This window comes from Hypanus sabinus, chromosome 4 (assembly GCF_030144855.1).
Source record: "Hypanus sabinus isolate sHypSab1 chromosome 4, sHypSab1.hap1, whole genome shotgun sequence".
NCBI lineage: Eukaryota > Metazoa > Chordata > Chondrichthyes > Myliobatiformes > Dasyatidae > Hypanus > Hypanus sabinus.
The window spans coordinates 85,813,792-85,836,179 of record NC_082709.1 but is presented as its reverse complement, the minus strand read 5'-3'; the positions used below and the strand labels follow the sequence as shown (position 1 = coordinate 85,836,179).

General features: G+C 40.5%; 1 protein-coding gene across 4 annotated transcripts in view; it reads right to left on the bottom strand.

Moving 5' to 3' along the window:
* cfap65 (cilia and flagella associated protein 65) overlaps positions 1-22,388 on the bottom strand; it is a 210,152-nt gene that overhangs the window by 103,112 nt on the left and 84,652 nt on the right. For all 4 annotated transcript variants that reach the window (XM_059967610.1, XM_059967611.1, XM_059967612.1 and 1 more), the window contains exons 11-12: positions 19,469-19,828; positions 15,755-15,892 (exon numbers count right to left, since the gene is read on the bottom strand). In XM_059967610.1, coding sequence (XP_059823593.1) covers positions 15,755-15,892; positions 19,469-19,828 — 498 coding nt within the window. The remainder of the gene's footprint in view (positions 1-15,754; positions 15,893-19,468; positions 19,829-22,388) is intronic.

Sequence of the window (22,388 nt, the reverse complement as noted above, 5' to 3'; positions counted from 1 at the left end):
GATTGCAGCAAAGGGTTTGATGGGCGTCTCGAGGTACATCATTACAATAAGATTTAATGATCTCTTATTGATGGGTGGCAGTTAGATTTGTCCCAATCCTGCACATACTGATGGTGACTATCAGAATGTGCGCTCAAAATAGAGCTGCCCTGTCCTTTCGCTCTGCTTGTTGTCGCTACTGTGAGCATCGTGAGTTGCTTCTGAGGCTGGCCATGCACATGCGTCATGGTGTCACATCGCGGCTTCCATCATGGCTGACATCGGCTCTTGGGTGAAAGCAGGGATTGATTTTGGGTAGTGAGCAATTTTATACGGATATATAACCCTGAACTTTGCCTGCATTCTGTAAGTTAGCACATTTTAAGTCAATTTAGCCAAAAATAGTGCGGCTGTAATGCACCATTTGCACTAACTGGAGGTCACAAACAGACAAACAGAGCATGAGAGTTTTAGTCATATATAGATGTCAAGAAGATGGGATCTTTGATTCACGATTGGTCATTTTCATTCTTCGGTACACAATTGTAAAGGAGAACGAAATGATTGTTACTGTGGATCTGATGCAGCATAAAACATAATAAGCATAAATAACACAATAAAAACAAAAATCACAATAAATGTAAATTTAAAAGCAATCATACAAAACACACTGTACAAGAAACTGTCCTATATGTAGACTGATTGTGTGCAAAGTGATACTAGGTGATGTGTACATAGTGCTGGTGCAGTGGGTTAATTGGTGGAAGTATTGATCAGCCTGTTGGCTTGGGGAAGTAACTGTGTTTGAGTCAATTGGTCCTGGCATGGATACTGAGTACCCTCTTCCCTGATGGGAGTGGGACAAACAGTCCATAAGCAGCATGGGTGAGATTCCCAGTGATAGTTGTGGCCTTTTTCAGGCACCTTTCTGTATTGCCTTGATGGCAGGTAGACAGATGGCAGGTGATATATTGGGCAGTTTCAACTACCCATTGTAAAGTTTCCTTTCTGCTGTCTTGGAACATTATGCCTAACTTATGTCTACAATGCACACCACTCTGGAAGGAATGCTCTGGACCACATAATGTAGAAGGAAGTAAATCTACATCTAGGCTGGCACAATAATTAAATCACTAGGTTGATAATCTGGAGGCGTGAGTTCAAATCCCAGCATCAGAGCTGGTGGAAATTTAAAGCCAATTGACTCAGTAAACTGGAATGAAGTAATTAAAAATAGGTGAGCAACACTAATGCTGACTATGAATAATCACAGTGTTTAAGTAAAAAACCAATTGACCAATTTGCTGTTTTTATTGATTATTGTGCACATCGTCCTGTATTGCACTTGCTGTAGATGGAATTTCATTTTTAAAAACCCATACTGTTCCTCCCAGTGCGTTGTATGTTGAACCAGGGTTAATCCCCTACTTGGCTGTAATAAAGGACATGACAGGTCACAAAGGCACAGATTGTGGTAAAGGCCTGCTTTTCCTGATTGCCAAGAGCACCTCATGAATGCCCTGCAAGATTTGTTCTGAGCATAGAATCATAACTCTGTGACCTTACCCCATTCAAAGTTCAAAGAAAATTTATCTTCAATGTATGTGTCACCATGTTCTACCCTGAGATTTGCTTTATTCTAGGCATACTTAGTAACTCTAAGAACCATAATAGAATCAACGAAGGACTGCACCCAAAAGGGCAGGCAAACTGTGCAGATATAATAATAATAATAAGTAGTAAGTATCAAGAACATGAGATGAAGAGTCTGTGAACTGATAAGTTGTGGGAGCAGTTCAGTGATGGAGCGTGTGAAACTGAATGAAGTTATTCACACTGGTTCAAGAGCCTGATGGTTGAGGGGTAACTGTTCCTGAACCTAGTAGTGTGAGTTTTGAGGCTCTTGTGCCTTCTTCCTAATGGCAGCAGTGCGAAGAGAGCATGAGAGCTAGGTGATGGGGGTCCCTGATGATGATGAGTGCTGCTTTCCTGCGACATCCCTCCATGTAGATGTGTTCAATGGAGGGGAGGGGCTTTTCCCATGATGGACTGGACTGTATCCACTACTTTTTGTAGTTTAGTCTGTTTGGTGTTTCCATACCAGGCTGGAATGCAACCAGTCAATATACTCTCCATTACACAGTAATAAAATTTAAATGTCACGCTGAAGCTTACAAACTTCTAAGGAAGTAGAGGTGCTGCTGTGCTTTCTTCATAATTGCATGTACATTCTGGGCCCATATCAGTAATAATTAACTAGTACACAAACAAATAGATAGATAGACAGATAAATAGTTGAATAAATGAATAAATAAGTAAATAAATAAAAATGAGTTGTTGAGTCCTTGAAAGTGAATCCATATGTTGTGGAATTAGTTCAGAATTGAGGTGAATGAAATTATCGATGCTAGTTCAGGAGCCTGTTGGTTGAAGGGTAATAATTGTTCCTGAACCATGACCATACTCCCTCATTAACACAATACCTTCTGAAAATCCAAAACTTCATCTCTGCAATTTAGTTTAATTTGACCCTGCGTTCATTGTGGTTCAAATGGCCTGTTCCTGCGCTGCACGTTTCTTTGCTAGTTTCTCTTTATCCATTCTATTTGAACTAATGATCCTCAAGGAACTTTTAAATGTTAAAAAAAATCCTTTCAATAAAAATATAGATACTGCTCAATTAGATCATTATTTTCTAAATATCCTCCAGGAGTCCTTGCTAATGCCTACCAGCATTTCTCTAATAACAAATATCAGGCTAACTTCTCTATTCAATGGTTCAGTGGTTCCATTTAACATCAGAGAATGTATCCAGAATACAACCTGAAATCCTTACTCTTTGCAGACATCCACAAACGGAGAGAAAAAACCCAAAGAATGAATGACAGAAAAATGTTATTCTCTAACTTTCTCCCCTCTTAAATAGCAGCATTGGTTTTATGCTCTTCTTATCTGCTGGGAAATGTTTAAAACTCAGGGAAGCTACAGAGAATAATGGACACAGCTAAGCACTTCACTGAAACCTGCCTTCTCTACATGAGCTCTGTCTACACTTCTCCCTGCCTTGGTAAAGCAGCCACCCACCCACCCCTGACATTTTATCTTCTCTTTCCTTCAATCAGTCATAATGTATAAAAGCTTGACATCACATTCCACCAGGCTCAGGGACAATTAATATTACATTAGAATGATAAGGATGGACTCTTGACCTCCCAATCTACCTCATTTTGGCCTCACACCTTACTGTCTACTTGCACTGCACTTTCTCTATAACTCTGTTCTGCATTCTATCATTGCTTTTCCTTTGTACTTCCTCAACGCATCTCAATGACTGAATGGATGGCATGCTAAACAAAGTTTTTCACTGTACCTCAGTACATGTAACAACAATAAACCAGTTTACCTTTTTTATTCTCTCAAGTGTGTGCTTTTAACTCTTTTACTCAAGGTCTGAATATCTCGCTGCTACCTGTGACTCTGGAAGTTTCATCCTATTTTCCAAATATTTACAGGATGATAGATTAATTGGTCACATGGATGTAATCAGCCAGCATGGATTCATTGGGCTGGAAGGGCCTGTTACCATACCGTATCTCCAAATATCTAAGTTTCTTAAAATGTTCCACACACTGGAACTAAAAAAGACTGCAGATAATGGGAAAGTATGACAAAACAACAAAATGTGGGAAGCACTCAACAGGTGTGGCAGCATCAGCAGAGAGTGAATCTGAGTCAAGGCTTCAGCTCATCAGAACCAGAAAAATCAGAAGTTGCACAGAAAGGGAGAATGGAGAGATTAGAGAGAATGTCTGCAATAGAGCACAAGGAAAAATATAATGATAACAATTGTTTTGAAAATGGGTAAATGAAAGCAGAAGAGTAAGACAAAACAAATTGAAAGAGAAAGGTACATCCACATCAGCAAGAAAAAAAGTAGAATCTTGACAGGTAAGGAGCAGTAAAAGTTACTAAAGGTAAGCATGATTGCATAGATAATCCTGATTATCTATCCTAATGAATAATCTTAGCCAGAAATGTTGACTCTTCATTCTTCTCTATAGATGCTGTCTAACCTGCTGAGTTCCTCCAGCATCTGCAGAATCTTGAATTTTCTGATGACACTAAATTCAATGGAAAAGCAAATTGTGCAGAGGATATGGAGAGCCTGCAGAGAGAGACAGATAGGTTAAGTGAGTAGGCAAGGGTCTGGCAGATGGAATACAATGTTGGTAAATGCAAGATCATCCACTTTGGAAGGAAAAATGGAAGATCAGATTATTATATAAATGGTAAAAGATTGCACCACGCTAATGTGCAGAAGGACATGGGAGTGCTTGTGCATGAATCACAAAAGGTTGTTTTGCAGGTGCAGCAGGCTATCAAGAAGGCAAATGGAGTGTTGGCCTTCATTGCTCGAGGGATTGAATTTAGAAGCAGGTAGGTTATGTTGCAACTCTACAGGGTACTGGTGAGGCCACACCTGGAGTACTGTGTGCAGTTCTGGCCTCCTTACTTGAGGAAGGATATACTGGCTTTGGAGGCAGTGCAGAGGAGGTTCACTGGGGTGATTCCAGAGATAAGGGGGTTAGACTATGAGGAGAGATTGAGTCGCCTGGCACTGTACTGGCTGGAATTCAGAGGGATGAGAGGAGATCTATAGAAACATATAAAATTATGAAAGGGATAGATAAGAAAGAAGCAGGAAAGTTGTTTCCCTGGTAGGAACTAGAACTAGGGAATATAGCCTCAAGATTCAGGGGAGATGAGGAGGAACTGCTTTTCCCAAAGAGTGGTGAATCTGTGGAATTCTCTGCCCAATGAAGCAGTGGAGTCTACCTCAGTAAATACACTTAAGACAAGGTTGGATAGATTTTTGCATAGTAGGGGAATTAAGGGTTATGGGGAAAAGGCAGGTAGGTGGAGATGAGCCCATGGTCAGATCAGCCATGATCTTATTGAATGGCAGAGCAGGCTCAATGACCCAGATGGCCTACTCCAGCTCTTGATTCTTATGTTCTTGTATTAATGATTGCATAGATGAAATCAGTCAGTTCAGCTAAGGGTCTTGGCTCAAGTCATCAACTGTACAGTATCCTCCATAGATGCTGTCTGACCTGTTGAGTCCCTCCAGCATTTTGTGTGGGTTGCTGAAGGTTTTATGTATCTGCAGAATCTCTGGTGTCAGCCATAATCTTGTTGAATGGCAGAGTAGGTCTCCAGGATAAAGTGAGTGATTCCCATTCCTAACTTGTTCATTTGTGCAATGACTCCTTTTAAAAGCCAGAGATCCTAACACTTAATCCCACTATTTTCAAACGTTCTTTCCTCAATTTTTTGCTATTGTTGGTATGCTTTCATATCTTCCACCGTGTAGGTAGAGGTGTACAAAATTAAAAGAAGCACAGATCAATTGGATAGCCAGAGACATTTTCCCAGGGTGGAAATAGCTAATATGAGAGGACATAATTTTAAAGGTGATTGTTGGAAAGCATAGGGGGGGAACATCAGAGGTATATTTTTTACACAAAGCTGCCTGGAATGCACGGCCAGGGGTGGTGGTAGAAGCATGTACATTAGGCACATTTAAGAAACACAGATGATAAAAAACTGGAGGGTTCTGTAGAGGAAAGAGGTAGATTGATCTCAGAGTATATTATAAGATCAGTACAATATCATGGGCCGATGGGACTGCAGTGTTCTATGTTCTATGTCCCATGTTCTAGACACAAATGATTCCATTTTCTCATTTTCTATTACTAATTCTCATTTTAATTCTCAAAAGAACCAACATTCATCCTAGCTTCTCTATTCCTTTTTATGTACGTGTTAATGTTTTATTTTTTGCTTATATTCCTCCACAGATCTAATCTGTTTCCCATTTTTGAGTCATTCTTTGCAGATGTCTGAATTTTCCCAATTTATTCTGATCTATTATTAATCTTTGCAATATTTCCTTCTGTGGTAACATCCTTAAATTTCTTGAATTAACTATTCATTCATCAATGTAATTAAAGTGTTTAATTATAAATGGAATATGTCTTTGTTGAGAGTTATGAAATATTTCTTCAACATATTGTATTTTTTCTTTTTAATCTATCCTTTTGCCCTATCCACTTTAGCCAACTCAGCTGTCTTGTCTTTGTAATTGCCTTTATTTAATATTAAGACATTAGAAACAGTTCTAAATTTCCTACTCTCAAATTGCTATTGGTATTGGTTTATTACTGTCACATGTACTAAGGTACAATAAAAAGCCTGTCTTGCATACTGTTCATAAGAGCAAATCATTACACAGTGGATTGAGGCAGAATAAGGCAAAACAACAGCAATGCAGAATAAAGTGTAAAAGCTATCGGAAAGATACAGTGGTGGTAAATGATAAAGTGTAAGAACTTAACAAGGTAGATTGTGAGACCAAGAGTCCATCTTATCATACCAGAGGTTGATTCAAGACTCTGATAACAGTGGCGTAGAAGCTGTCCTTGAACCTGGTGAGGGATGCTTTCAGGCTTTTGTAACTTCTCCCTAATTTATTTATTTAATTATTGGTGGGAGAAGAGTGAACGTCCTGGGTGGGTACAGCAAAAATTGTAGACAGAGTCTCTGGAGGGGAGGCTGTTTTCCGTGATGTCCTGAGCTTTGTCTATAATTCTCTGTAGTTTCCTGCTGTCACAGGCAGAGCACATGCCATACCAAGCCTATCATGTAGTAATCACTTTTCTCCAAGAATTCATCCCAAAAGCAAAAACAAAGATGCTAGAAATATGAAATAAAAACAGAAGAAGCTGAAGATGTTCAGCAGGTCAATGGCTGTAGTTGAGAGAGACTGAGCAGACTGAAACTTATTCTTTAACGCTTAGAAGAATGAGAGGAGATCTCATTGAATTTTACAAATTGTTAGACAAGCAGGATACAGGCGGGAAGTGAATGGGAGGGCTTTAGTCCAGGTGCAGGTCGATGAGACTAGGTAGATTAATAGTTCAGCACAGACTAGATGGGCTGAAGGGAGTTCTATGCTGTAGTGTTCTATGACTGTATAAGTTACATCTGCCTGAGAAGTCTGAAGCCTGTTTGAGACAGGTAGAATATGTACAAAAGTAAAATACAAACAACAAAAGAAATGCTGGAAATTGTCAGCCTATTTGACAGCATCTGTAAATAAAACATGGAGTTAATTGTGAGGTCAATGACCTTCCTGCAGAACTAAAACCCAATGCCAGACTCTATGGGGTTGGATTGAGTGGAGGAAGTTTACTGGCAGACTTCCGAATGTATCAAGCACATCCATCATTTTCCTTCTGCAGTCCACCTCATCAAAGTCCTTAGTCTGGTCCCCTGGAGCTGAATATGCGTGGGACTTTTAATGATCCTTCACTCATTAAAAGAAGCTATTGTAACACCAACACATGCCAAAATACTTTGCACCCAAAGACATATTTTGGAATGTAGGAAATGTGGGACTTCAAAATAACAAGCTCCCAAAATCAACAGCCTGATGATCACACTGTAATTGATGTTGGCTGAGGAATAAACATAGGCTAAGAGTACCAGGGAATAAACTTCCCCGTTCTTCTTTGAGTAGGGACATTCAACTTTCTACATCCATTTGAGAGGATAGGCAATACCACCGTTTAATAGCTTATTCAAAAGAGAACACCTCTGATCAGTCTTGCACCCAATTAAAGCTTATAAATTTTGTTATAAACTTCCTCCCTGTCCCACATATGCACTCAGACCACCTCCAATAAAATTTTCATAGATTCTTTTGTATTTCTTTAGGTTTCTGTAAACACCTGCAAGTAAATGAATCTCAAGGTGAAATATGATGAGATATACATTGTTTGAAACAGCAATTTGAGTTTGCAACCCTGAAGAGCCCTGCTTCAAAAGCTGAAATCTGGATGTAATGTGCAAACACACAAGTAAAGTAACACTATCAAGAGTAAGCTACCTGATATTCAAACCCTTGATGAAAGTCATGATATGGACTACGAGAATTAAACTTTCATGTAACAAGTGAAATGGATTTTAAAAGAGCCAGCGAACTCAGCAATAAGAAAAGTCTGTCTATTCTGGCTCAGTCTGTAAAACTGAGAGTACAGCCTTCTGTATCCCAATTCCCTCTGGAAAAATATTGACCAGGAAAGCACTGTGAGCAAAATCTTTCCAAGATCCTTCCCTAGGTTTCCAGTTTCATGATTTCAAGTTTCCAGATCTCAAGGTTTTTTAGGGTCTCCAAATTTTTTTTCCGGGACTCAAGGCTTTTTTCTGGGTATCAAAGCTTTGTTCCGGGTCTTGGCATTTAGGTCTTAACATACAAGGTTCTCAAGGTCATCAAGTTTCTCTAGGTTTCCCATGACCCTCCAGGTTTCCAAGGATGTTTTCAAAATTTCCAAGGTTTCTTCAATGTTCTCCCTGTCTCAGGAACTCCCAGGTCTGCCTCAAGGACACCCCAGGCCTCCCTCTCATAGCCTCTCTTGAAGTTCCCCTCAAGATTCCCAGGCCAAGTCTCTCTCAAGGTTTCTAAGTCTCTCTCAAAATTCACAAGCCTCCCTCAAGGTTCCCAAGTATCTTCCTTGAGGTTCCCAAGTCTCTCTGCCTCTTAAGGTTCTCAAGTCTCACTCTTCAGGTTCCCAAGCCTCTCTCTTCAGGTTCCCAAGTCTCTCTGCCTCTTAAGGTTCTCAAGTCTCACTCTTCAGGTTCCCAAGCCTCTCTCCAGGTTCCTATGTCTCTCTCTTCAGGTTCCAAAGCCTCTCTCTTCAGGTTCCCAAGTCTCTCTGCCTCTTAAGGTTCTCAAGTTTCACTCTTCAGGCTCCCAAGTCTCTCTTCAGATTCCCAAGTCTCTCTTCAGGTTCCCAAGTTTCCCAAGTCTCTCTTCAGGTTCCCCAAGTCTCTCTTCAGGTTCCCAAGTCTCTCTCTCTCTCAAGCTTTTTATTTATTTATTCATTTACAGGATGTGGGCATTTATTGCCCATCCCTAGTTGCCCTTGAGACGGTGGTGATGAGCTGCCTTCTTGAACTGCTGCAGTCCCTGAGGTGTAGGTACACCCACAGTACTGTTAGAGAGGGAATTCCATGATATTGACCCAGCAACGATGAAGGAATGGCGATATTTTTCCAAGTCAGGATGGCGAGCGACTTGGTGGAGGATATCCAAGTGGTGGTGTTCCAAGGTATCTGCTGTTCTTGTCCTTCTAGATGGTAGTGGTCATGGGTCTGGAAGGTGCTGCCTTAGTGACTTTGGTGTATTGTTGCAGTGCATCTTGTAGATTTTGCACACAGCTGCAACTGCTCGTCAATGGTGGAGGGATTGGATGCTTGTGGAAGGGGTACCAATCAAGTGGACTGGATAGTGTCAAGTTTCTTGAGTGTTGATGGAGCTGCACTAATCCAGGTGAGTGGCAAGTATTCCATTACACTCCTGACCTGAGCCTTGTAGATGGTGGACAGGCTTTGGGGAGTCAGGAGGTGGCAGGATTTCTAGCCTTCTACCTGGTTTGGTAGACAAGGTGTTCACAAGTCTCTCTCACGAGGTTCCCAAGTCTCCATCTCTAAGTCCCCAAGTTAAATTGTACCACAGAGGCAAAATTCAAAAGGGCAAAGAATGTAGGACTAAAGGTGCTGTATTTAAATGCTTGTAGCATTCAAAATAAGGTGGACAAACTTGTGGCGTAATTAGAAATTGATCAGTATGACATTCTGGGCATCGCTGAGTTGTGGCTGAAAGAAGGCCATATTTGGGAGCTCAATATCAAAGGAATGCTTTATAGCCAAAGGACAGGCAGGAAGGCATTGGTGGTGGTGTGGCTCTGTTGGTAAGAGATGGAATTACATCTTTAGAGGTGACATAGGGTCAAAGAATGTTGAATCTTTGTGGGTGGAGTTAAGAAACTGCAAAGGTGAAAAAAACCATTATGGGAATCATATATGGGGCTCCAAATAGTTGCCAAGATGTGGGGTTGAGATTGCAAAGGGAGCTAGAAAAAGCATGTAATAAGGGTAATTATGCAATTATAATGGGGGACATCAATATGCAAGGGGTTGGGAAAATCAGGATGGTGTCAGATTGCAAGAGAGGGAATTTGTTGAATGCCTGTGAGATTGATTTTTAGAGCAGTTTGTGCTTGAGCCTACTCAGAAAAAGGTCATCTTAGATTGGGTGTTGTGTAATAACCCCAATGTTATTGGGGAGCTTAGCGTAAGGGAACCCTTTGGAGGCAGTGATCATAATATGATTGAATTCATATTGTAATTTGAGAGGGAGAAACATAACTTACATGTACCAGTATCACAATGTTACAAAGGGAGTTACAGAGGCATGAGAGAGCAGCTTGCCCAGGTGGATTAGAGGAGGGTAGTGGCAGGGATGACGGCAGAACAGAGATGGCTTAAGTTTCTGGGAACATTTCACAAAGCTCAGGATAGATATGTCCCACAGAAGTTGGTGTTCACAAATGGCAAGGCTAGGAAACCATGGCTGACAAAGAAAGTTAAGGACTGCATAAAAGCCAAGGACAGGGCATATAAGGTAGCTTAAGTGAGTGAGAAGTTGGATGATTGGGAAGATTTTAAAATCCAATAAGAAGCAATTTAAAAAGCTATAAAAAAAAGTAGAGTTGAAAATATTAAGGCAGACTAGCCAATAATATAAATCAGAATACAGAAGTTTTTCTTTCAGCTAAAGAATAAAAGGGAGGTGAGAGTTGATATTGGACCACTGGAAAATGATACTGATGAGGTAATAAAGGGGAACAAAGAAATAGCAGGTGAACTTAATGCATACTTTGCATCAGTCTTCACAGTTGAAGACACTAACAGTCTGCCAGAGGCCCATGAGTGTCAGGGAGCAGGAGTGCGTACCATTATTATTACAAAGGAAAAAGTGGCAATAGACAATAGGTGCAGAAGTAGACCATTGGCCCTTCGAGCCTGCACCGCCATTTTGAGATCATGGCTGATCAACTACTATCAATACCCAGTTCCTGCCTTGTCCCCATATCCCTTGATTCCCTTATGCATAAGATACCTATCTAGCTCCTTCTTGAAAGCATCCAGAGAATTGGCCTCCACTACCTTCTGAGGCAGTGCATTCCAGACCCCCACAACTCTCTGGGAGAAGAAGTTTTTCCTTAACTCTGTCCTAAATGACCTACCCCTTATTCTCAAACCATGCCCTCTGGTACTGGACTCTCCCAGCATCTGGAACATATTTCCTGCCTCTATCTTGTCCAATCCCTTAATAATCTTATATGTTTCAATCAGATCCCCTCTCAATCTCCTCAATTCCAGCGTGTACAAGTCCAGTCTCTCTAACCTCCCTGCGTAAGACAGTCCAGACATCCCAGGAATTAACCTTGTGAATCTACGCTGCACTTCTTCTACAGCCAGGATGTCCTTCCTTAACCCTGGAGACCAAAACTGTACACAATACTCCAGGTGTGGTCTCACCAGGGCTCTGTACAAATGCAAGAGGATTTCCTTGCTCTTGTACTCAATTCCCTTTGTAATAAAGGCCAACATTCCAATAGCCTTCTTCACTGCCTGCTGCACTTGCTCATTCACCTTCAGTGACTGATGAACAAGGACTCCTAGATCTCTTTGTATTTCTCCCTTACCTAACTCTACACCGTTCAGATAATAATCTACCTTCCTGTTCTTACTCCCAAAGTGGATAACCTCACACTTATTCACATTAAACATCATCTGCCAAGTATCTGCCCACTTACCCAGCCTATCCAAGTCACAAGTGCTAGGCAAACTCAAAGTTCTTAAAGTGGATAAGTCACCTGGACCAGATGAACTACATCCAGAGTCCTGAGAGAGGTTACTGAAGAGATAATGGATGCATTGGTCATGATCTTTCAAGAATCACTTTATTCTAGCATGGTCCTAGAGGACTGGAAGATTGCAAATGAGACTCCACTGTTTAAGAAGGGAGGAAGGCAAAAGAAAGCAAATTATAGGCCAGATGCTGTCTGGCCTGCTGAGTTCTGCCAGCATTTTGTGTTTTTATTTATTTCCACCAGAGATGCTGTCTGGCCTGCTGAGTTCTGCCAGCATTTTGTGTTTTTATTAATTTCCACCATAGATGCCGTCTGGTCTGCTGAGTTCTGCCAGCATTTTGTGTTTTTATTAATTTCCACCATAGATGCCATCTGGTCTGCTGAGTTCTGCCAGCATTTTGTGTTTTTATAAATTATAGGCCAGTTAGCCACTCAGTAATTGGGAAGGTGTTGGGAGTCTATTATTAAGAATGAAGTTTCGAAGTGGAAACTAATGATAAAATAAGTCAAAGTCAGCATGGTTTCCGTAAAGGGAAATCTTGCCTGACAAATCTGTTAAGAGTTTTTCAAGGAAGTAACAAGCAGAGTAGACAATGGAGTGACAGTGGATGTCACTTACTTGGATTTTCAGAAGGCATTTGATAAGGTGACACAGATGAGGCTGCTTAACAAGATTAAATTGTACAGCATTACAAGAAAGATACTGCCATGGATAGCGGAATGGCTGACAGGCAGAAAGCAACGAGTGGGAATAAAGGGGGCCTTTTCTGGTTGGTTGCTGGTGACTAGTGGTGTTCTTCAGGGGTAAGTATTGGGACTGCTACTTTTCACATTGTTTGTCAATGAGTTAGATAATGGAATTGATGGCTTTGTGGCAAAGTTTACGGATGATACGAAGATAGGTGGATGGCAGGTAGTGCTGAGGAAGCAATGCGATTGTATCAGGACTTAGACAAATTGGAAAAATGGGCGATAAAGTAGCAGATAGAACACAGCGTTGGGAAATGTATGATAAAGCATTTTGGTAAAAGGAACAATAGTGTGGACTACTACCTAAATGGTGAGAAGGTTCAAACACCAGAGCTGCAGAAGGACTAAGGAGTCCTTGAAAGAGTACCATAAGTTTCGTTTACAGGTTGAGTCTGTGGTAAAGAACGCAAATGTAATGTTGGCATTTACTTCAAGGGGAATAGAATATAAAAGCAAGGAAATAATGTACAGCCTTTATAAGACACTAGTCAGGCCGCTCTTGGGAGTATTGCCAACAGCTTTGGGCCCCATATCTCAGAAAGGATGGTTGTCATTGGAGAGAGTTCAGAGAAGATTCACAAGGATGATTCCGGGAATGATGAGGTTAACACATGAGGATCATTTGACAGTTTTGGGCTTGTCCTCACTAGAATTTAGAGGAGATAAGAGGGGATCTCATTGAAACTTACCAAATGTTGGAAGGACTAGAGAGGGTGGATGCAGAGAGGATGTTTTCTATGGTGGGGGTATCCAGAACTAGAAAGTACAGCCTCAAAATTGAGGAGCAGCCCTTGAGAACAAAGATGAGGAGGAAATTGTTTAGCCAGAGAGTGGTGAGAGTGGAATGCTCTGCCACAGACTGTGGGGAAGGCCAAATCGTATGTATAGTTAAAGCAGAAGTTGATAGTTTCTTAATTAGTCAGGGCATCGAAGAATGGCGAGAAGGCAGGTGTATGTGGTTGAATGGGATCCGGGATCAGCCATGGTGGAATGCGAAGCAGACTTAATGGCCTGAATGGCCTAAATCTGCTCCTATGTATTAAGGTCTTATGGAAGTCATGCTGAGCCTTTATAAACACTGATCTTCCATTAAAAAGGTTATTGTATTCATATCTGATTGTCACATTATAGGACACAATTCAAGACATGACCTCTTCCCATTACTACCATCGGGGATGATGTACAAAAGCCTGAAGACACACACTCAGTGTTTTAGGATCAGCTTCTACACCCTGCAATCAGATTTCTGTACCCATGAACACTACTTCACTATCTTGAACTCTTTTTACACTACACTACTAATTTATTTTTTATATTTTATTGTAAATTATAATATTTTTTCTATGCACTGTACTGCTACTGCAAAACAACAAATTTGAATACAGATGTCAGTGATAATAAACCTGATTCTGATTCTGAGAGTGTTTGAGAGGAAAAAAATTACAAGAAAAGTTCCAAGGGAGAGTGACTACATTTACCAGGATAGATTAGTGAGACGAGGACTGCCTTCTTCACAGATGACAAGGCTGAGGGGAGATTTGATAGAAATGTATAAAAATGATGAGGCATATGGACAAAATGGAGGCAGTTCCCTTTGACAAAGGCTTCAAAGAATACAATTCACTGATATAAAGTTAAAGGGCCTTCAGAGTGCCATTAGGATTTATTTTTCTTTTATACAGGGTGTGGTTGGAACCTAGAAAGTACTCCCTTTATTTTTGTTGGAGACAGGTTCCATCGCTGCCTTCAAGATGTAGATGGTTCAATATGTGGTGATGGAAAATTTGAGAGGCAGAGAGGCTATGGAGAGAGAGCTGGGGGGAGGGGTCTGAACTGGTGATTAACTCTTGATGGGAGCCTACATATAAGCTGTTCCATAATTCTATACATGCTTCAACTGAATCAAGGTTAGCACCATTAAAATTCAAAGTAAATTTATAATCGAAGTATGTATATGTCACCATACACTACCCTAAGATTCATTTTCTTGCAGACATTCACAGTTGAACAAGAGAATCCAAGAAAAACCACACACAAAGATTGACAAACAACCAACATGCAAGTAAATAAGTAAATAAATAATTCTGAAAACATGAGTTGTAGAGTCCTTGAAAGTAAGTTCACAGCTTGTGAAATCAGTTCAGTGCTCAGGTGAGGAGAGTTAACCATGCTGGTTCAGAACCCTGATGGTTGAAGAGTAATAACTGTTTCTGAATCTGGTGGTGTGGGACCTAGAAAACTGTACTTCCTTTCTGATAGCAGTAGTGTGAAGACAGCATGGCCTAGATGGTAAGGTTCCTTGATGATGGATGCTGTTTTCCTGAGGCAGCACTCCTTCTAAATATGTTAAATGGGGAAAGGCCTTTCCCTTTGATGGACTGGGTTGTATTCAACTACTTTTAGTAGGTTTTTCCATTCTTGGGCGTTTAATGCAAATGAAAAATACACTCAGTGGTCAATTTATTAGGAACACCTGTACACCTGCTTGTTCATGTAATTATCTAAACAGTCAATCATGTTGCAGCAAATCAATGCATAAAAGCAAACAGATGTAGTCAAGCGGTTCAAGTTATTATTCAAGCCAAAATTCAGAAAAGGTGATCAAAGTGACTTTAACCTTGGAATGATTGTTGGTGCCAGATGGGGTGGTTTGAGTATCTCAGAATCCGCTGATCTTCTGGGATTTTCATCCACAACCGATCTCTAGAGTTCACAGAGAATGGTGTGAAAAACACAGTAACATCTGTTGAGTGGCAGTTCTGTGAGCGAATAAATCTTGTCCATAAGGGATATCAAAAGAGAATGACCAGACTGGTTCAAGCTGACAGGAAGGCAACAGTAACGATGTGTTACAACATTGGTTTGGAGAAGAGCATCTCTGAATGTGCAACATATCGAACTTTAAAGAGGATGGGCTGCAGCAGCAGAAGACCACCAATGTACAAGCAGCGGCCACTTTATTAGGTACTTGTAAGGTACCTAATACTTTACAAGTATTAAAGTATTTTAATACTTTAAAATACTTAGCAGGAGTTTAGATTGAGATACTTTTCTGTGTGTTCACTTTACATTGAATTAGTGTGAATTAGTTAAGGAAACATTTCACACTCTCTTAGTTTTCCTCCTGTTTTACTTTATGGCAAACGTCTGTAAACACATCTCTCCCATAAAATACCAACTTCCTCAGAGATTAGTTCCTACAACAAAACTGAAGAAAAATATTAAAAATGATCTTTACTCACCACTTCAGGAGAGTCAAGAGTGAAATTGGGAATGAAGTGCTCATGTCCTGGTTGGAACGTATTGGCTTGCACTTTTACTGTGAGGAACCAAGGAGGGCAAGAGATTTTGCCATCTATCAAACGATGATCACGCATGACCTGCCAATGAGACCAATGATTCAAAAATTTAAAAAGCAAATCAAAGTCAAAGTCAATTTATTATCCAAGTATATACTCTATATGTCACCATATAGAATTTAGTGCAGTGGTTAGCACAATACCACTAAAGCTTGGGCCATTGGAGCACAAAGATCAATTCCAGTGTAATCTGTGAGAAGTTTGTATGTCCTTCTCATGAATGCGTGTGTTTCCTCTGGGTGCTCCAGTTTCCTCCCAGAGTCCAAAGATGTACCAGTTGTAGGTTAATTGGTCATTATAAATTGCCCTGTGATTAGGCTAGAGTTAAATAGGTGGGTTGCTGGGTCATTGGGCTGAAAAGGCCTATTCTGCACTGTATCTCTAAATAAATCTATAAAAATATATATATAAACAAAGACTGGCAAACAATCAGTGTGCAAAAGATAACAAATTTTGCAAATAATTTTTTTAAAATACCAAGAAATTGACTTGTACAGTAGTTGAAAGTGAGTCCATGGGTTGTGGAATCATTTCAAAGGTGAAGCGAGTGAAGTTATCCACACTGGTTCAGGAGCCTGATGGTTGTAAAGTGATACCTCTTCCTGAATCTGGTGGTGTGGACCTAAGGCTCCTGTACCTCCTGCCTGGTGGTAGTAGCGAGAAGAGAGTATGGTCTAGATGGTGGACGTATTTGATAACAACATTACTACAGCACGTGACAGTTATCACAGATGCTGCTGTAGAACTTCTAGAAGGCATGAATTTATCCTCAGTCACTTTAGCTAAATGCCCATTACTCTAAAGGTAATGCATTGTTTCGAACTTTAGGTTGAAGAGAAATGAGAAGTGTGTAGTAGGTTATGTTTAACAAATCTATTAGAGTTTTTTGAGATGGTTACCAAGAAAGTGGATGAAGGGAAGGCAGTGGATGTTGTCTACATGGACTTCAGTAAGGCCTTTGACAAGGTCCCGCATGGAAGGTTAGTTAGGAAGATTCAGTCGCTAGGTATACATGGTGAGGTAGTTAATTGGATTAGACATTGGCTCAATTGGAGAAGCCAGCAAGTGGTAGTGGAGGATTGCTTCTCTGAGTAGAGGCCTGTGACTAGTGGTGAGCCACAGAGATCAGTGCTGGGTCCATTGTTATTTGTCATCTACATCAATGATCTGGACGATAATGTGGTAAATTGGATCAGCATATTTGCTGATGATACAAAGATTGGAGTGTAGTGGACAGTGATGAAGGTTTTCAAGACTTGCAGGGGGATTTGGACCAGCTGGAAAAATGGGCTGAAAAATAGCAGATGGAGTTTAATATAGACAAGTGTGAGGTATTGCACTTTGGAAGGACAAACCAAGGTAGAACATACAAAGTAAATGGTAGGGCACTGAGGAGTGCAATAGAACAGAGGTATCTGGGAATACTGATACAAAATTCCCTAAAAGTGGCGTCACGGGTAGATAGGGTCATAAAGAGAGCTTTTGGTACATTGGCCTTTATAAATCAAAGTATTGAGTATAAGAGTTGGAATGTTATGGTGAGGTTCTATAAGGCATTGGTGAGGCTGAATTTGGAGTATTGTGTGTAGTTTTGGTCACCAAATTACAGGAAAGATATTAATAAGGTTGAAAGAGTTCAGAGAAGGTTTACAAGGATGTTGCTGGAACTTGAGAAACTGAGTCACAGAGAAAGGTTAAATAGGTTAGGACTTCATTCTCTGTAACATAGAAGAATGAGGGGAGATTTGATAGAGGTATATAAAATTATGATGGGTATAGATAGAGTGAATGCAAGGAGGCTTTTTCCACTGAGGCTGGGGGAGGAAAAAAACAGAGGACATGGATTAAGGGTGAAGCGGGAAAAGTTTAAAGGGAACATAGGGGTGGGGGGGCTTCTTCACACAGAGAATGGTGGGAGTGTGGAATGAGCTGCCAGATGAAGTGGTAAATGTGGGCTCACTTTTAACATTTAAGAAAAACTTGGACAGGTATATGGATGAGAGGTGTATGGAGGGATATGGGCCAGGTGCAGGTCAGTGGGACGGCAGAAAAATGGTTTGGCACAGCCAAGAAGGGCCATAAGGCCTGTTTCTGTGCTGTTATGTTCTATGGTTCTATGGATTTTGGTGACTCAAGGGTCTTGATGGGGTGTAGAATTGTTCATTTTCTTGTAATTTAACTTTCTTATGCTTGTTTATATTTTTATATAATCACCTATATATGTATAATTGTTCAGTGAATTTTCTAGTAATTGCAGTGCAGTTGCTTTGTATGTTTCTAGAAACTTCTGAGTTTTCTGTAGCAGGTGTCGTGCCACATGAATCCGGCTATATTATAGATTAATTGTTATCACTGCAATTTTAATTATCTCTAATCAGAGTAGGAGATGGCCACAACTACTATTTCTTTGTTCTTTTATTTGTTCTCTCAGCTCTCTTTCTTGTTTATTTTCTGTTCTTGTAACACCTAATAAAACAATCATAAGCAACAAGTTTTATGCCTCATTCTTGACTTCCAAAGAACTTTTGGATTGCAAAAACATCAGAACCCAACACCTGCATAGTGGCTGCTCAACTCTCAGATTCCTCCATCATTTTGTGTGTTGCAAATTGATTTTGGAAGCAGAGTATAAACACAGTCATTATGTAATCTGTACTTAGCTTAAATGACTGAAGACAAGTTTCTACTCATTTCTGTTCAATTGAGAGGACAGGTGTTTGGTGCATTCAAGACATACCAATAAATACACTTTACTGAGTCGTAATGTCTTGAAGTCATGATACAATAGTTTGAATTGTTCAGTTTTATGCTTCAGCTCAGTATCACAGCTATGCTCATCAGATGACATGGTACATTTCAAAGTTCTTTGCAGCCAACAAAATATTTTTGAAGAGTATTGGTTGTTGTGATATAGAATGTAAAACATAGAACAGTACAGCATGGTACATGCCCTGAGGCACATAATGTTGTGCTAACCCTTTACCGACTCCAAGAACAATCTATCTCTTCCCTATCACATGACCCTTCATTTTTCTATCATCCATGTGCCTATCTAAGTGTTTCTTACATGTCCCTCATTACCTGCCTCTATCATCAGCCATGGCAGTATATTCTATATACTACACATTCTCTATATGCAAAACCTGCCTCTGACTCCCCCCTCCATACTTCCCTCAAATCACCTTAAAATTATGCCGTTATTAGCCACTTCCACCCATGTATTATCTATGCCTCGTATCATCTTGTATACTTCTATCAAGATATCTCTTATCCTCCTTCTCTCCAAAAGAAAAGCTCTAACAAAAATGATGCATTTCATTGTACGTTTCAATCTACTGTACATGTGACAAATAAAGCTAATTTCTTAAAGAGAATCTAGTCTCTAAAGAAACTTGCAGGCTTCTCCCAGTACATCTTCAGACTGTTCTGGTCATTGATGCAAATGCGACACAATTCACTGTATGTTTTCATATACATGTGACAAATAAAGTTAATCTTATTCTTATCTTTGCATGACTTGAAACCATGATCCCATGAGAACCACTGATCTGTGGGTCTCACTTTACATCATGTGGGATGTTCTCTATACCTACTGACCTTATAATAGGCAAAGCATTCAAGTTCAGCTGCATACAACATGTTGAATTTATCAGGCGTAAAATGGATACGGAAAGCCATATTCTTCAAGGGTGGGATGTCGATGATTGGAGGCACCACAGTAAAGGCGCTGCCTGGTTGTGTCATCCAAAGAACTGTGACCTTTCCTTTCGTGTGGTTCGTCATGGAGAGGGGCAGAGGAATAACCCGGTCAAGCTCCAGACAATTCCCGAAGCAAAATTCTAGGTTGTTAACAGACACATGTGGTGGAAACATGGTGACACTGCTTTGGATGCCATTGTCAAAGTACTCATTGATTGAAGGGATGTTGGGAAACGAGGCAGGAGCCTCTGAACAATCCTGTAAAGATTGAAGAAGTGCAAACGTGAAAGCAGGAAAACCTAAGAAACAAAGTTATGAGCATTTTCTCAATAATGGCATTAGGAACATTGGAACTACTTGTTTTAACATGCTAGTTTTGAATCCCTCACCATCACCATACAAGGACACACCATTGACCAATAACTTAACTGGATAAAGCACAAAAGCATTATGGTTACAGGAGTACATAAGTGACAGGGAATTTTACCCAGTAATTAACTGCATAATCACTGACTCTTTAAAGGCCCTATGCAGGAATGTGATGAAATTTTCTCCACTGTTCTGGATGACAATACCGAGCAAATTCATAATATCCAGGATAAGTCGATCCGCTTCAATGAGAGCATGCAAAAGAAATTTGGTATATCCCCATCAACCCTCATCAAGTATTATTGATGTACCATAGAAAACATCCTGTCTGAATGCATCATAGCATGGTATGGCAAATGCTCTGTCAGTGGCTGCAAGAAACTGCAGAGAGTTGTAGACACAGCTCAGCACATCACAGAAACCAGCCTCCCCTCCATCTGTACATCACACTGCCTTGGTAAAGCAGCCAGCATAATCAAAGATCCCTAGCTACCCCGGACATTCTCTTTTCTCCCCTCTTCCATCAGGCAGAAGATACAAAAACCTGAAAGTTCGTACCATTAAGTTCAAGAACACATTCTATTCCACAGACTACTGAACAGTCCCCCCCATCCTGCCAGGATACTTGGGAGTGTAGAGGAGTAGAGGGATCTGGGGGTACATGTCCACAGATCCCTGAAAGTTGCCTCACAGGTAGATAGGGTAGTTAAGAAAGCTTATGGAGTGTTAGCTTTCATAAGTCAAGGGATAGAGTTTAAGAATTGCAAGGTAATGATGCAGGTCTATAAAACTCTGGTTAGCCACACTTGGAGTACTGCATCCAGTCCTGGTCGCCTCATTATAAGAAGGATGTGGAAGCATTGGAAAGGGTACAGAGGAGATTTACCAGCATGCTGCCTGGTTTAGAGAGTATGCATTATGATCAGAGATTAAGGGAGCTAGGGCTTTACTCTTTGGAGAGGAGGATGGGAGGAGACATGATAGAGGTATACAAGATATTAAGAGGAATAGATAGAGTGGACAGCCAGCGCCTCTTCCCCAGGGCACCATTACTCAATACAAGAGGACATGGCTTTAAGGTAAGGGGTGGGAAGTTCAAGGGGGATATTAGAGGAAGTTTTTTACTCAGAGAGTGGTTAGTGCGTGGAATGCACTGCCTGAGTCTGTGGTGGAGGCAAATACACTCGTGAAATTTAAGAGACTACTAGACAGGTATATGGAGGAATTTAAGGTGGTGGGGATATATGGGAGGCAGGGTTTAAGGGTCGGCATAACATTATAGGCCAAATGGCCTGTACTGTGCTGTACTATTCTATGTTCTATAATAAAATGGACTCTTGACCTCACCATCTATGTCAGTATGTTCTTCCACCTTATTGTCTACTGCACTGCACTTTCTCTATAGTTAATATACTTTATCATGCATAGCTTTGTTTTACCTTGCTCTACCTCAATGCCATGTGTAATGAATTGATCTGTATGAACATAATGCAAGACAGGTTTTTTCACTGTGTCTTATAAACACAAAAGATTCTACAGATGCTGAAAATCTTGAGTAACACACACAGCATGCTGGAGGAACTCAGTAAGCCAACTGGCATCTATGAAGGAGAATAAACATTTGGTTTTTTGGGCAGAGACCCTTCTCACCTGAACGTCAACAGTATATTCCCCTCCACAGATGTTGCCTGACCTGCTGAGCACCTCCAGCATTTTGTGTGCACTTCACTGTATCTTGGTACATGTGACAATAGTAAACAACTCCAATTCTATCCACCAGCTTAAAGTTTACTCCTTTTAGAAAATGTATTGTAGCAATTTACAGACACAACAGCTCCCATCATTGAAACCTATTGAACATTGAAAGGCCTGAATAGAGTGGATATTGGAAGGATATTTCCAATAATTGGAGAGTCTAGGACCAGAGATCAAAGCATCAGAATAAGAGGGCATCCCTTTATAACAGAGGTGAGGAGGAATTTCTTTTGCTAGAGGGTGGCAAACCTGTGGACTTCATTGCCACAAACAGCTGCAGGGGCCAAGTCATTGGGTATATTTAAAGCAGAGGTTGATAAGCTATTGATTAATAAGGGTGTGAAAGGTTACAGGAGAAGGCAGGAGAATGGGGTTGAGAGGGATAATAAATTAGTCATGATCAGTACAGCAGACCCAATGGGCCAAATGGCCTAATTCTTCTCCTCTGTCTTGTCTACATTCTTCTTATTTGCAGCCCATTTAGAGCAAGGTAGAACCTATCTGGAAACAACATCAGCTCAAAGCATTCCATCAGTTTACACAACATCTTCATTCTGAAATAACTTCATAACTTCATCATTGCTACTGAACAACCCTCTAAGAATCACTTAAGCACAGACTGAGATGGTACAAAAAACACAAGAAATTTTGCAGATGCTGGGAATCCAGAATAACACAGACAAAATGCTGGAAG